This window comes from Ovis aries, chromosome 11 (genome assembly GCF_016772045.2).
Source record: "Ovis aries strain OAR_USU_Benz2616 breed Rambouillet chromosome 11, ARS-UI_Ramb_v3.0, whole genome shotgun sequence".
Classification (NCBI taxonomy): Eukaryota; Metazoa; Chordata; class Mammalia; order Artiodactyla; family Bovidae; genus Ovis; species Ovis aries.
The window spans coordinates 18365448-18382639 of NC_056064.1; the positions used below are offsets into that span (position 1 = coordinate 18365448).

Consider the following 17192-nt stretch of genomic DNA (forward strand, 5'->3'; position numbering starts at 1 on the left):
CCTATCAATTTATCTTTATCAGTCTAATTTTCAGACTCAAGGGAAACTTTTTTCTCCCCTATGCATTTCACCAAAATTATTTTACCTTTAGTTGAGAGAGAAGTTCTGGAACTAGAAAGGTCTTTCCCATGGCAGGGTAGGGGGTGGTAGTGGTGGTGGTTTAAGAATCCAAGACATCCTTAAAAGAAAGGAAATGGCCTTAATGTTTCAAAAGATCAGGGAGGAGTAGGGGGCAAGTAAGAAGAGAGAGCTGATGCATGTGAAGAAATTAAATAACTCCCCACATCTTAGAGCAGATTGAATTTACATTTTACTTAAAAAAAGGGGGAGGAGTACATACACAGGGAGGAGAATGGGATGGGAACAACAGTGATCTGAAATGGGTTTCTACAGTTCTCCCCTACAATGGTGGGTTTTGTCTGTTGGGCAGCATTTCTCCTGCTGGCGTACAACTGCTTACGGTATTAACGAGGCTGTAGACAAGGGGACTGCCAGAGTTTGGGCCTGAACAGAAAAGAGAGGAGGTTACCATATACAATGTAAGTTTACAGTACACAGCATTTGCTTTAAATGATGTAACGCAGTCGCAGGAAGAAGTTAACAATACTAACACGAGAATAATCAAATTTTTTGTTTGTTATCCATGTACAGCAACTAACTGCTTTACAAAAAAGCAAAATAATACAATATATCATCACATGTATTTACAGTGTAGTAAATATACTTTTCTGTCAAATTTTACACAAATTATTTACAGGTGAATATACTGCATTAAAAAAAAAAACTGTGTGGCTGACACTAAGAATGAATTTTTGTATAAGTCCATTGCATAACATTGAATAAGACATGCCTCATTATGCCTGGGTTAGGGGTAGGATGTAAAAACAAAACCAAAAAACAAAGAGAAAAGCCAAAACGAAACTGAGAACCCTAAAACCCACTCAGCAGCGTGGGTTGCCGGCTTTCATGCCGTCTCCCCCAGGACAGCATCCGCTGGCCGTTCTCTCCGGCATCCTCAGCCCTGGCCTAGGACCTGCATGGAGCCGGCCCCCAGTAGCGACAAGTGCTGAGTGAACGCAGGAGAGAGCATCGGCCATGTCCCCCAAAGCGAGAGAACCAGGTCTCAAGGCTGGCAAAGAAGGGCACACCCCTGGGACAGCGGGGGTGATAAAGCAGGGAGATCATGACCAAAAAATGGTGAGTTAGTGTTTTCCTTTTTAAAAAGTCAGGGGAAACATCTACAAACCCAAAACAAATTAATTTATAGAACTTACATCAGATTATGCAGAATAGGCAACCTGCTGTAAACTTCAGAATTTCTTGTGCAGATTATGAGGCCTAAAAAAGTTTCATTTCTCCAGGGGAAGCATATTGGTGAGATTTACCTCATGTTCATTTTAGTTTCTTGGAAAGCTAGATTCTCCTCAAAAGTCAGAAGTTCTTTAAACAAGGTGAACCTTAAACCTTAATAAGTTTTCAAATTTCCAGGATGTACTGGTCAAAAATATTTCTGCAATTCAAAGAAGGTTCAGTTCTGATTTATGCAATGCAGATCATTTCATGAGGTACTTCAAGTGAATTCACTCCCTTCATTACACTAGAGGGAAGTTAATGAATAAATTTAAGAAATAACATACCCTGGAAAACTTGTTTATGGAAAGATCAATATCTTTTAGTGGTAAAGCGTTGGAAGTTTGTTTTGATGGGAGAAGCAAAATAGCATAACACTACCCATGGTCATTGCACCAAACCAACCAACAAAGAGGGAAAAACAGAGAACCAAAATTATTAAAAGCTCACATTCCAGGAGCCAGGGTGCCCACCCCAGAAGCTCTGGGCTGTGGGAAGACATGGACCTTACCAGCAGCTCGGCATTCTTGGCACCAGGCTGTTAAAGATCTATTTCTAAACTCAGCTCTGGTCTTACTTCCTTATCATCTTAGTTGCTCTGTTATTACAACACTCTATTCTAATGAAGCCTCTACAATAGTTAAAAGTAAAAGTTTAGTTAATTGCATGTATCTTCAATATTTTCCAACAATTCAGGGTCAAAATAACTATTAGCACTAAAGTTTTTTCTTTTTTTTAATTTTGGCAAATGGTTCTTACTTTTCCCAGGACTATAAACAAATTAAAAAAATTAAATTCTTGTTATTTCTGAATATCAAAAGCAATTTTATTTACATTAACATATTACATTGTTACTGTGTAGATAAATGTGAAATGTGTTATATTATTAAAATCAGAACACTTAAATGTACCATTATTTATTGATTTAGCTGTGGAATTTAATTTACTGAAATCCACTCATGAAACAGCACTTTCGGAAACTCCCCCTCCCCTAGGTTTCTTTTCCCCTCCCAAAGCCATTACATCTTAACATATAAAGGGAGCCCAGGAATAGCGGGATAATATCTGCTTGTAATAAATATGGTTTAGTCCTAAATTGGAACATCCAGATACTAATATAGTCACTGAAGTCAAATTATTTTGCATACTGCAGGTACCACAAAAAAATTGGATCTGCATTACTATGGAAAATTCCAATGCCATGATAATCCACACCATTCAGCATAGCAGCAGCGCTTAAGGTCCCCTATTGTCGTAATAATGCAGGCTGACCAGTCTTTTCACAGTGATTAAACGCAATTCTATCATATAGAACCGAAATGTTTTGCTAAAGAGATTCCTGATTTTTTGGAGGGGAGAGGAAAGATTACAAGACATTTAAAATACATCTCATCAAAAAAACTTTTGATAATATACACCATACTCTATGTTTCTGGGAAAAATATTAAACAAAATAAAAGCATCATCTACTCTAATAGTCACGTACCATTCCATTTTGTATGGAGCTAATGCAACCATCTACGAAATTACCTTCTAGGAACAATTTTCAACACTTTGTTCACTGATTACCCTGCTTAGAATTATTTAGGAAAGAAGAGGAGGAAGGGGAAAATGTATAATTACTATACTTAGTATAGTTTTGGTTTACAAAAACAAAAAATGACTTTTAGCATATTTAAAGATTAAAAGATAATCAACTGGAGAAAAATATAAACTAGTTTGGATGACTGACTGAGTTTGGATAAGGCCTCAGAACTCATCTCTTTAATTCAGTAATGTTAAGATATATGTGGTTATGTTTATTTCCTGTAATTATTGCTAATACTCAAGTGTTAGTATTTCTTAAGAACCCACTACAAAATACTAAATCCCTCCACCCTCCCCCCCACCCCAAAGTACCTTGCCTGTGGCTTTATGGTGTGAAGTCACTGAGGCTTGACCTCTATGGTTCTTCAGTTTTGTAAGGTAAAAAAAAGTCCACAGCTAAAAGTCAGATTAAACATACTGGGGTTATAATATTATTTCTCCCATAAACTTCTATCTTGAAAAGTGTGTAAATAAGACTAACACTTTACTTTGTATGTTGAAGAAGGGGAAAACATAGTAGAAGGCAGAGCTCTGTGCAAATGGCTTTCATAGCTGGCCAGTAGTAGCAGTATTCAAGAATTCATCCTCTCTCACAATTGGGATGTTCTCAGTTCAAGTGTCCTGACTGCCCACTCTCTTTGCAGCTGTTCTGAACACTTGCTTAAACCAGACACACCGAAAGTAAAAAAAAAAAAAAAAAAAGGTTAAAGAAAAAAAGCAGCATTAAATTTAGGCAATGCTTCCAAGAGTTGATCATCTGGCAACATGGCAGACTGGATGGGCTCGTCAGAAAACATGAAGTGCAGCATCACAGCACGGTGGTGAGGGGTCACTAGTGAAGAGCCCGTGTCAGTTAAGTCTGTTTGAAAAAGGAAAGAAAGAAAGCTTCACACGATCTTCTTAATGCTATTACGTTTGAAACTGCCAGCACTTCTCTGCTTCTGCACCTGGCTTGCGGATCCATGGCGAGTTCGTCCACTGTTACAGTGCCCAGTGGTGGGGGAGAGTTCAACATTCTCCTTGTCGATTCCTGGAGAGAAACGAAGCAGCCAGTTACCCTCTTCTCCTCTGGTGTTAAGCTCCAGGACTGAATCTCACAATTTGTAAATGAGATACAACCTAGTCTATTGTTTTTGCATTCATTTTAAGAGTCAACTGCTAGAGTGTTTACAAAGATCTTGAGGTTTACACACCTCACACTTTGTTAAGCAAAATTTGCTATCACAGCAGAAAAAGAGCGTAAGGTTGGGGGGGGGGGAAACAAAAGAAAAACCAGAGAAGTTGCAAGGAAAAGCCAGAGGCAGGCAGGCTTGAGCTGAATGAAAGGCTAGCAGTCACCAGACTAGAATGCCTTCCTCCAAATCATACCAGAAGTTTCCAGCAGAGGGCCATGTAGCCTTACTAGTTGTTTATACACAGGATATATTCTGTAATTGCCAAAGCTACGGAAATATGCCATTTCAAAGAAAGGGAGATGCTTTTTCTTCTCAAATTCATAGTGCCTACCCCAAAGGAACTCAAATATTGATTAAGAAAATAATATATCCTAAAGGTCATACAGCAGAATTTTTGCTTTGATCTTTTCAACTCTGCCAAGTCATTTTTTGTTCTACACCTTAACAGTTGCCATTTACTTCTCTCACGGAGGAGATTAAACCTCCCCAAACAGGGCCCTACAATGTATTTTATAAATGATCTGATTAGTAACTCCATAAAGTGACAAGAAGCAAAAAACAGGGTATATTTTTACTCATCAGATGAGTAAAGATTTCAGATTAGACAGGTCACAGGATAGTGGTTGCCTCTGGGGAAGGAGTGACTGGAAGAGGGTATGAGGATGGTTTCTTGGGGGTGCTGGTGATCTTCTGTTTCTTGATCTGGATGCTGGATTTTTAAGTATGTTTACTTCTTAAAAATTCATTAGGTTGTAATTTATAATCTGTGTGCTTTTCTGTTATACTTTAATAAAATTTACTAAAATAATTAGACCAATTATACCCACCTTTGGCTTAACTACTAGTGGCAAAGCAAAAAGTATTTTAGTCATTTGTAGCAAAATTTAAGCCATTTATAGCAAAATGTAACAAAATGTAGCAAATGACTGATATTTACTAATATAGAAAAATGACCATAATTTGGGAGTAGGGGGAAAAGAAATCCACTTACAGGAAGAAAAAAAAAAAGGCTGGGAAAACATCTGCCAAAATATATTATTACTGGATGGTATGATTTCAGGTAATTTTTAATTTATTATTTTTTGGCTGTGCCGTGTGACTTTCGGGATTTTAGTTCCTCAAACCCATGTCCCTTGTAATGGCAGTGGGGAGTCCTAACCACTGGGACACTAGGGAATTCCCTACTTTATTCTTACGTGTACCATCTGAATTTTAAAATAAACAGTAAATTTGAGAGTGGAAAAAAATTCTATTTTTGGACAAAAAATAGTACATCAAGTCAAAAAGTATTTATGTGACTGAAAATATACAAAGATCCATACATCTGTCTGTTGGCTCATGAACAGAAAATGGCTCTGTGATGACCTCCTCCTAGGAGCCACACATCCTCCGTTTGGAGTCAGCCTTGAATTCTACTCAAGGTATGAGGCATCCACGGGCACCTGGTCTGATTGACACAGACTCCCTAGAGGGTTGCTGTCTTGAGTTTATCAAAGGAACGCAGGCACGTGGAAAAGTGCACTGGGCTGGGAGTGTGAGTGCAGCATTACAAGTGCCAGCAGCACCTCTCTGGGAGCCAAGGGCAGTGAACCTGCAATGAATCTGTTCTGATCTAATCCTATGGGTAGGAAGATAAATGGAAGAAAATACACTGTGATGTTCAAACAACTTTTCTCTGGGTGACAGCACTCTGGATGATTTTTATTCTCTTCTGCACATTTATTTGAATCTTCTCCAGAGCTATTTAGAAAAGAAATAACAAAATTGAAAGAAGGCCGCTTATCTTTTGAACGCACCCTGCACTCTGTGATGTGTGTGCAGCTCTTTCAGTTGCCTTACTGATGGCTACAAGATAAAGGGCAACCTGCATTTTTTTCTAATTTCTGTTTCTTTCATGATGCATTCTCCTTGCTTTTATATGGCATTTATATTTTGTCTATATTATCACAACTTATGTGTATGTCATATTTTCTCTACTAGAATAAAAGCACCTAGAAGGGCAAAGTAATTTATTACTCATTTTTGTTTTTCTCTAATATCTAGTTGATGTCTTTTTCAACAAACATTGGTTGAACAGAATGTTGCCAGTTTTAAATGTGATGGCTGCAACTGGGGAGAGTCAAAAAGCATCAACCCCTCTGATCGCTAGTGTGGCTGCACCATATTTTTACTGGAAAAGACAATGCCGTTTTTAGCTTCTTCTGTCTGAAAGGATCATGAACTTGTCTATGTATTTGACCTTCCCTTTCCTCAAATCTGCATGTGGCCTACAAGTTCAAGTCCAACAGTTCCTTATCTAGGGTTATTTCCTTAATAGGAAGTAAGATTCAGGCAAAACTGGCACTTTCAAGATAAGAGTTTGAAACAATCAAGAGATGGTCATCAGGAGGGACACAGTGTCAACCACCAGAGAGCTGGTGGCCCTCTGCCAGCAATCTCCCACCCTGGGGCCCCTTCTTGTGTGACCACCTTTGGTGAAGCCACACCCCTGGGTAGACTATGGCTCTCTCTGGGGATGGGGATTAGGGGAGCAGTCATCACACTGCAAGGAGGCAAAGCTTCCATCTGAGGACAAGGGTCTGCTCAGTTTAATTCTTAAGAATTAAAGTTATATAAATTATAATCAGAGTAAGTCACTAGGGTGAAGGTTTCTTCAAAGATATACTAAGAGTATTTCATTTCCTATTTTGTTAAGCAAATAACCTTCAGACCTCTAAATAAAATTTTAAATCTTAAGGGTAAGAACAAGCAATAAAGTTTTACACCTACTGTGATTTCAACTACATAAAGAAGAGAAATTAGAAGGAGAGGCACCACAATGTTAATAAACAGTGATTATCTTAGAGTGGTGGGATTATAGGTGACTTTTTTATTCTATTTTGCTGAATTTCTAATTTTTTCCCCTTACGCAGATATGTTCCTTTTAATTAAAAATTTTATAGTATCACTGACTTAGGACTGTCACTTATAACCCAAAGTTTCAATGCTATGTGAGAGGTGGATGTCCCATTTTTACTTTCAAATTCAATTTTCATCTCAATTCATTTTGTGTTTTTTTTGTGTGTGTTTTCTTCCTACTGAGTGATCCAACCCTACTAGTCACACACAGGTAAATGCGGCATGATGGTGATTCCGAAGTTCGATTTCACAGCAAAAATGTTTTATTCTAAGGATCAAAGGAGAAGCTGACATACAAATCTTGGAGGCTTTTGTAAAATCAATTTTAAAAAGCATTACATTTATATTAAAAATAGCATGTTGAAAAAAGCCAAGTTAGTATGAAACAGAATGATCCTAGTATCCTGGTTTCTAAGCTTAATTCTCACTTTTGAGAATTTTGGCAGCATTCTTCTTTTCAACCCTCTTAAAACTAGAAATCTTTCTAGAAGCTAGTGAAGGATTTGGTCTTGATATTCTATAGGAAAAGCTCTCAGATTATCAGCCCAATTGCCTAAATGGAGACAGATCCACCCTGCTTTGGTACACATGACATTTTATATTAGTGAGCAGACCTTGGTCCTACACTCCCACTCATCAAAGCCTCTTGGAGGCTTTGTATCCTGGTCTCTTCGGCCCCTAAGCACTGGCCTTCCCTTCCGACTCTCAGTGGGCACAAAAGCAGAAATCCATGAAGTGACAGAAACTTGGAGGCCACCACTCACGTGAAATAAAAGGTTAAAAACCTCTGTAGTCTTGACTTACTAATTTAAATTCCCTTAGATATGCTGCTCTTAAACATGCAGCCAGTTACAAACATGCAGGGCAGAAGAAGCTGAAAATTTTTCACAGCAGTGTATTAATAAGCACTGTGCTTCAATGAACTGTAGTGGTTTCAGGTAAAGATGAAATCCTAAGCAAAAGGTATTATTGGCCAAAATTCACTGAATTGAGTAAGTGGGAAAACAATCATTACACTATAGTTAAATAAGGTATATCCATTATATATCTACCTCCCCTGCTCAAACATGAGTTCCTTGAAGGCAGGCATCAGGGTTTACTCTGACAACTAGGATATAGTTCCATCCTGACAAAGAATAAAATACTTAAAGTCACCTGTTTTTTAAACACCAAAATGATCTCTCAAACTGGAATCTAATATTTTCATGAAAAAATAAAAGGATCAAATCCTTTTTAGTTCTTGAGAAACTGAGGAAGAAAATGAAAAACTTAATAATAATCCAAATCTCCTGCCACCTGCACAGGGCTCTAGTAAGGTCCCTGAATCTGCCCTGCTTAGTTTATCACATGTATCTTATGGCAAACCTATCAGAAAATTCTTATTGCATCTACAAGAAGGCAAAGGTGTCAGAGGGCTCATTTGTTACATATATAATGAGGCCCATCAGAAGACCCAGGGTCCAGTCTGTCTGGATGAGAACTCTTATTTTGTTTCAGTTCTTAAACTGGCAACTAAAATTAACAGTAGATGTGCCTATTTCAAAGGACTGTTAGAAGAATCAGATAAGCTAGGTGAAGATTTTGTGTACATAATTACTACACAAACTAAGACGCTCCTAATAACTGGGGGGGAAAAAAGTGGAGTACTAAAGCAGTTTTACAACAAATGCATAGGACTTGAATTTTATACCGGAATTTTTAAAGTCACTGAAGCTAATGTAAATAAACAAGAAATGCCATTAAGTCTTCCTGGAAGAAAAAAAATAACTCCAGCTTCTTCTTGTGTGCGTGTTGTGCTCAGTGGCTTCAGGGCTGCCTGACTCTGTGAGCCCCTAGAGGCTGTAGTTCCCCAGGTGCCCCTTCCATGGGATTCTCCAGGCAAGAACACCCAAGTGGGCTGCCATGCCCTCTTCCAGGGGATCTTCCCAACCCAGGGATCAGACCTACATCTCTTGAGTCTCCTGCATTGGCAGGCGGGTTCTTTACCACTAGCGCTACTAGTAAATACACTGATGGGGATGTGTTAATTATATATTTAGAATTATTAATCTTTTGAGCTAGATATATAAAAGATTAACTATAGGAACTTTAAAAATATTTGTAATGGATTTTCATCAATTGCTGACACCTCTTTTTCTATATAGGTCTAATCTTTCTGTATATTAATTACTGAAGAGTAAAAGAAAGAAAAGGCATCTTTTATAAATGAGACATAACTGCAGCACACCTTTTTCTTCTTAGTCCTTTGAGCTAACTAAGGACCACATTCTTTCCTTTTTTAGCACAGATGATTAAAAAAGACAGCCAGCTTTAACTTCTAAGGAAACGCTGGGGTTAGCTTCATACTTAGGGAAAATAAATACTTTCTAAGCTAAAAATTCTTCCCCACACCACATACCCTCCTTGCTCCAGTAACTCTCCCTGGAGCTTCCTGTTAACCTGCCTGTGTTAGTTCAGGGCCGGGACAGCATCTTCAGTGTTCGGGAAACCTGGGCAGCTCTTCCACCAAGACGAGTCCTGGCCCTGCAGTGCCAGAGGCATCCAGACCTTACAGGAATGGCCTTATAAGTCCTTTATGTGCCTGAGCCAGATTCTGCTTACAGGGATTGGTGAATGAAGTCTCATGCCATGTGCCCGGGATGAGCGCAGGGTAAGCAGTAATTCGTGCAAAGATGACAAAAGTAAAGAGTACCTTGATGAGGGAACAGCTGCATGAAAACTGCTGATTTAGAGCAAGGCAGAGAAGCTTCACAGACACAGAATGGAAGAGAAAACAAAAGTGAGTGATGTTCATAAGATTTTTAAAGGGTGAAATATGATTAGATACTGGATAATTATTAATTTTCTTGGTTTTTCAGGAGGATTCTAGTTTTAATTATTGAACTGACTGCTTATTTCCTAAATATTACCAACTCTAAATATTAATAAATGGTAGAACTTACAATTTTACAGACAGATGTGTTTTTGCCACCCTTATTAGAAGTAAGGATTTTAGTGTAAATCAAGAATTACATTAAAAAATGAAGTGGAAAATTTGCAGAAATTATACCAACCAGTTGCTCAGTTTAAAATGATTTTTCTCCCTTAAACAGAATGTGATAACAAAGAAAAAGAAGAAAAATAAATCAAGAATATACCAAATAAAGGTCTGCACTACCATAAGTAGTTTCATAAAACATTAAAAAAAATTACTTTGGAGACTTTAAGTAGTCTCAAAATAGAGGCATCTTACGTTTCTTCTAAGAGGGGGACACATTAAACCTGATAAACACAGCAGAAGTATGACTAAGTATACTCTTTGCAGAAATGGTTTTGATGAACTGACCCTTTCTGCACACAGCTGTCAGTACTACTGGAGGGTCGGAGTCCTTAGAATTCCTAGCTGATCCACCCAGCTTTCAGGGAGGGAGGTCTACCTTACAGAACCAAAAGGACTGAATAACTGACAGATTGGACACAGACCCAAAATGAAATGAAAGAAGTGAATTTAAAGTAAAGTTCCACTAGCTAGGTCTTTGCTCTAAAAATATTCATGCTGTAATACTAACAGTAAAATAAGCTGATCAAAGAAAAAAATTAAGATTTTTTTTCAAGTGAAAAATATTTTAAATAGATCATAGGCTTCTTTTTGCTAAAAAATGTAATATACATCTCACATATTTTTCAGGTAAAAAATATATTATTAAACTTTTAGCCATGATTATCACCTGATTTTTCCAAACAGATGTCCCTTTGAATGATCAGAATACTTTATAACTGTAAGGTACAATATAAGTACAAAAGGTCACAAAAGAGGTCAAAACAGGACACTCTGTATACCCCGCCACTCTCACTGTTCTGAAATCTATCCGAGGGCAGGTTGCGTGTCTTATTAGAGCCCGCACTTCCCTTGGTTTAACAGAGTCCCTTGCATGTAGTAAACAATGAACATCTGTGATGATTCAAGACAAAATCTGGATTTGGGGTTATTTTCTACAGAGTATTGTAGTATTAATCTTGTACTTAAAAATCAAAGAACTTGTGTACACAAAGGATTTGTTAAACACGCTTCAGAAGGAAATAACAACTTCAGCTGAAACTGAATACTGAGATCCACAGGCAAAAACTGCCAAGTCTCTGGGGACCAGGGTCTCTGACATCTTTAAATGTTCTGGAGTACCTACTGAATACCTACGATATAGGAGTTTGAGTGTTTACTGAATTAAATTACAGTGTGAAAAATATTGGGAGGTCTCAGTAGAGTATAAATTGAACTTTAATATACTGTAGATGAATCTACTCAATTTCTTTTTAATGGATACTGTCATTCAGCAACTACTGCTTGTGTGCTCAGCTGCGTCTGACTCTGCGCGCCCGTGGACCACAGCCCACCAAATCCGTATCATGCCATCTGGATATTTGTTTCTAGTATACTTGCTCTTTAACATCTGAAGAGGATACAGGAAGACTGTATTTGAAATGCATACTTGAAATGGTTATAAAGCACTCATAACATGGTTTTAAAAAGGCATCTTTGCTCACCCTGTTAGAGAGCCACTTATGGCTTTCTTAAGCAAGAGAAAGTCCCATATACAGCATTTTTAGTAGATAACATTTTAATTTTCTAGCTCTAACCCTGGTACTTCAATTCATGTCGAGCTCAGCTACACTGGACTAAAGAATGGATCACAATATCAAATTTGAAATATTCTTATTTATCAAAGAGTAAATGTTATAGATTCTCTTCAAGGTTCTGATAACGGCATGTGGGAAAATCTGAAGAGACAAAGTTCTATGTTCATTTGGCTAAAAGTTAACACAATTTCACATGCAATGAACTCTGAGTATACTCCACTGGCTTCATGGATACCAAATTCAATTTCTGCGAGGAGTGGAGTCAGAAGACAGCCATTTATGTATCTTCATATATAAAAATATAAAACATAAAGCAATCCTCCTTGTGTTAAGAGGAGAGACAAATGGCCTATAATCATCTGTCAAGAAGAATGCATTTTCAGAGACACTGGCTTTATGTAAATGACTGCCACTTCCTCAGAAGCTGGTGACTTACTGAATTATCATCATAATTTTTACTTAAATAAGGTTTAATGCTTAATGGGGAGGACCAGGGAGTTCATGAATTTCTTATGTAGCTGATTTGATGGCAGAGAACATTGGGGACAAAAAGACGATACAGCTTAAGTGGTCAATCCTGCTAAGTACCAAAGATCCAGAAGGCAAAGTCTTAAGCTGACGGGAAGCTTGAAGCAAAGTTTGAGCTGTGTGCATATCAGCGTTTTTTGCTTTTTGACATAAAGCAACAGAGCTTACACCTGCTTAAAATTCAGTAGACTAGTGTGGGTTGATTTTGGGTAATTAATGGCAAGCAACACTCATGGTCCATTTCAGGGAGAGACACAGGGATTCTTTAAATACTTCTGCTTAGCACATGGCTGATGAAAGTGGAGACAGGGAAATATTCTGTTTTCTATTCAACTAAATACCAAAGTTGAAATGCTGGAGCGAGCTGTGAATCTGGATTAGATTCATCACTTCTTTTAGCCCTTTGATATCAGCAAACTCGGTTCCACAAAAAATTGAGGAGGCAGGGATATAAGATTACAAGGACCTAAAGATATAAAACAGCATACCTAGTTAGAAAGTATAAACTCTTGTAAGAGATATTACCTAAGTACAAATGATAAAAACACAATAATTAGGCAATAGACAAATCAGGATCCTTTCATGGAGATAAATCCACAATTCAGAGATACAAATGGGTTTCATCAAAGAGTAAAGTGTCTGTTGAAAAGATAAACTCTTTCTCTAATAAAATGTAGTAAAATAATCTGGCAAACCAAAGGACATACAATTTAGAGAGAGAAAATGCTGAACACCATTATTCTAAAGAATTAATTCTATCACTTTTAAACTTCAGTTTCATTTCAGAATAGTCAGAGGTTTTCAGGGTGTTATAAGCCATTCAAGTAGCCATCTTTGGAGAGCTACTGGAGGTGACACTGTAGGTTTAAAACTGTAACCAAAACCACATAACTATTCTTTGATTTTTCTAGACAATTCTAAATAAGAGGATGCAGACTAGGACTATTTTTCTAAGCAAATGATATGGTTAATGTCCAATCAACACAGAACATGAACAGTTCCTCAGCTACCAGAATGTGTGCTGGTACCTTTATTTTAATCTGATTATTTTATTGTCTCTATCAGTGGGTAAAAATAGGTAGAAATATCCCTGGTAGTCTGGATTAAAAAAAAAAAAACAAAAGTCAATATAAAAACAACTAATCATTTTGCCAGCTTTACCATCTCTTTAGTAGCCCAAGAAGCAAAAGGTTGGTCAAAATGAACCAAACTTGAAAAACAAGAGGATCAATATAGGCAGAGTCTATGGATTTTCTAGTGGTGATCAACTTCAGTGGTTAACTAACCTAGACAATATAGAGCTCTACAGAAGAAAAGGCGTGGTAGACGTAGGTAAGGCAGATGGAAATAATAAGACAGACATAAATATATGAAAGAAAAAGGAAAAAGCAAGGAAAGGGAAGGAAGAAAGATGGCAGACATGGAAGGAATGAATGTGGTAGAAAGAACACTGGCCTTGGTTCTAGATAAGACTGTGTGATAAAGCAATTCACTTGGCTCTTCTAAGCCCAGTCTCCCCTTCATATGTGACGTTGTGAGCTCAGAACTAAGTTACCTCTGTAGTAGCTGCTAGCTCCAAAGAGCTAAGACTTTATCATGGGGGGCTGGTGATGAGGGAAAGAACGCAGTCACTGAAGTATCTAGAAGACAGTAAAGTTTTGCCCTGGCTGTAACAGTTCAAATGCTGATAATGGGGCAAGAGCCTGTGCACACTCTAGTGAGGAAGAATCACCTGAGTGTTTGTTAAAATGCTCTCTGGGCCCCCACTCTTGGAGTTTCTTGTGCAGGAGGTGTGGAGTGGGATTCCAGCAACCATATTTCCACAAGCTCTTAAATGACACTGAGGCTGCTGATCTTGGGATCACACTTGAAGAAATACTGTCCTAGGGTAACACGGTTATAGAGGGGAAAAGTTGGCAAGACTTCTATTTTTGGGGGGAGGGGAAACCTGATTAGTTGCAGTAAAGTGAGTGAAAATAAATGCTAGATCAAATAATTTGTTTCCTCTGCTGACCAAGGTTTTGTTGTTGACCAAGGCTTAACAGATCATAGATGAATATAGCTGTTTAATATAATAGTTTATAACATGTATGAACCGGGCACTAAATTTGCCAAGTTCTTTAGAACCTTCAAAACTATGTATGTCTAAATATTCAGACAAAACCAGGATTATAAACTGGAAATTCTATTTATGGATCTTGAACAATACAAAGTAGTTGTAATAATACATTACTTGGCATTTTAAAAGAAAATCCACTTAACACTTAACTACATCTAATAACTTTTCCTTATAGCATGAAGTGTTTTATAAGTAAACTTTTCAGATAATGGAAATTTAAACACAAAACCTTTTTAATTTTAACCACTTTGGAAAGATATCTTTCTGAGTATAAACATGACCACAATGGAAGACTTCCTTCATTATTACTGTCATTATAATATACACAATGGTGTCCGTTCTGTAATGAATTGAGTAACACCTCCAGGGTTGACCAGAATCATAAGAAATCATCTGCTTTGACACTGAATGAGCCCAAGGTTCTGTAAATTTGCTGTTTCTGCCACCTTGCTTATCTGAGCCCCACTCGAGCTATTAGCTATTTCTCAATGTATCCACCTGTTAGTTGCATGTTGAATTGGTATACTTTCCACGCTTGGACCTAAGAGTGACTTCAGAATAAGGAATATGCTTATGGGCTTTAAGATGTTATGTTCTTGGTGTGGCTTTTTTGTCTGGTTGCTTGTTTACTCCTAGATTTTCAGGTTGTTGCTGGCAGTACGGAATAGGGATGCTAATATACTTTGCAGATTTTTTGGATCGAGTAGGCTGTGTCAGAGACACAGAAACACTAGGGCAAGATTACTATATCTAGCAAGGGAATTATAATTCTGTTCACTTACAGGGATTACCTGTCCCTGAGGTTACTTTTCCTGCCTAAACTCTTAAAAATGCTTCAACCTTGGAATATTTTATGTAAACACTCTATAAACATGTCAGTATTTTTGTTAACTCTTTGAAAGTAGAAAGCTTTACAGAAACCAAAATTCAAATCAGCTACAAGGTAAAGAATAAATGTAAGATGAATTTCATGATAAAAAGGAGCAAAATCTGCTGTAAACTGGTAACAAGGGAATTCCTAATGTTGTATAGTAATATTATTGCTCAAATTTATATAAATAGTACATTTACTGACCTGGGGAATGCTGGGAAGTTGCAAGTGAGGTCATGGAATTAGAAAGGTTAAGGTTAGCAGTAATACTAAGCTGGCTCTGCACTGCAGGAGGATAAGGAGATGTGGGTGTCAGGAGGGACTCCTCACTGGTTTCTTCATCAATTCCAGGCAAATACGTGTCAATCAAGGCATCAAGAAACTTAACAATAAGCTCAGCATAGTCTGGGATTTGTGTTTGCTGTAATGGAAAATACGAAATTATTTTAGCTCCATTCTTTTTTATTTTTTCTAAATCCCCTTTGAAGCCAAAAAAGAGCAATTCAATTTTTATCTTGGGTTTAACTTGCTGTTTTTCTTCTTTTATACTACAGATCATTAAAAAAGGCAGGGGTGGGGGGATGAAATACATATAGACTACCGTGGGACTTACAACTGGGAATTTTATTCAGCTTACACTTACGGCTTCCAGATGAACCTGCAATTACTGGAGGCCACGCGCAGACAGAGACTGAATTAATCCTGAGACAATCCAATTGTCAGGAATGATGTCTAGACTATTTTCCAACATAGGGAGAATGAGCAGAGCATCATTCCAGCTGCCATTTTGAGATTCAACTAACTAAACACTCTGAAGAGAATGGAGGGTTACTGGCAATCAAACCACAAAAGTTTCTGCATGACACACTTATTTCTGTGACTTCAGGCCCATTATGTAAATGATAGCCTTTGCATATAAAGAGATATTCAGTATTAATGAAATGAAATAAAACTAAACACTCAATTTTTAAAACAAAGTTTACACTATTTACATTGATTTGGCACCGCTATCTCTAGAACACTACACTAGGGGAAGAAATAGAAGTCCTGCCTTCAAGGAACCTCAGTCAATTTGGAGAGAGAGCATATACAGAGAATCATTAAAAACATATTTATGTCACACTATATCAACGAATGCCAATCAAAAACAAACTGAATGGACCACATGAGGATAATTTCAGGGAAGAGTGAATCTAATGCAACAGCTTGGAAGGAAAACAATGTTTTCACGAGGTAAATTTTTTTTCATTATGTAATTTCAAAAACAGGTGTAATCGACATATAACACTGTATTAATTTCAGGTCATGAGGTAGATTTCAGCCATACGTAATGCTCTTTCCTAATCATAAGACACCTTAAGTGTGTGCCTTGAAACTGAAACTGAAGTCGCTCAGTCGTGTCTGACTCTTTGTGATCCCATGGACTATAGCCTACCAGGCTCCTCAGTCCATGGAATTTTCCAGGCAAGAGTACTGGAGTGGGTTGCCATTTCCTTCTCCAGGGGATCTTCCCAACCCAGGGATCGAACCCAGGTCTCCTGCACTGCAGGCAGACGCTTTACTGTCTGAGCCACCAGGTCATTAATTACATGAGGGACTGAAGGTAGAAAAGTTTACAGAGGTTTATTATACCTTTCTGAAAAGTCAAGCATAAATTTAGTTGAATTTTTTTTTTTGTAAAAGTTAGTATATAAACATATTAAAGGTACTGCCTCTTGGAAAGAATCTTGAGGTAGAAAACTTTTAATAAAAATAACGTATGTGTTTGTGTGAATCATTCTGGTTTTCAGCACATTGTGTGTTCTTAAAACAGGCATACTTATATAAATAAAATTTTCATTTTGTCAGGAGAGAAAAATATATTTTCTTACCTTTGAAAAGGGTCCTGCAAACCTCCATAAGCCATTAAAACCAAAACCTGCAACAAACCAAATGTTACTCTTATAACAAGCATGACACTCTTTTAATCTTAATAGGAGTTAAATAATTTATATAGCTGATGATATAGAGAACCTACATGTACAGTAAAATCATTTTTTTAGGATGAGTG

The 17192-nt window shown here is 37.4% G+C and overlaps 1 protein-coding gene across 31 annotated transcripts in view; it reads right to left on the bottom strand.

Annotated features, from left to right (window-relative positions):
- Positions 1 to 287: 287 nt before the first annotated feature.
- The window catches only part of NF1 (neurofibromin 1), a 253657-nt gene continuing 236752 nt past the window's right edge, over positions 288 to 17192 (bottom strand). For 9 of the 31 annotated variants that reach the window (XM_060395256.1, XM_060395260.1, XM_060395252.1 and 6 more), the window contains 4 exons: positions 17014 to 17060; positions 15347 to 15563; positions 9703 to 9756; positions 288 to 3967 (listed from right to left, as the gene is read on the bottom strand). In XM_060395256.1, the coding sequence (XP_060251239.1) occupies positions 3825 to 3967; positions 9703 to 9756; positions 15347 to 15563; positions 17014 to 17060 (461 nt within the window). In that variant the 3' untranslated portion in view covers positions 288 to 3824. The remainder of the gene's footprint in view (positions 3968 to 9702; positions 9757 to 15346; positions 15564 to 17013; positions 17061 to 17192) is intronic. The other 22 variants (XM_060395254.1, XM_060395263.1, XM_060395258.1 and 19 more) reach the window with 7 other exon arrangements.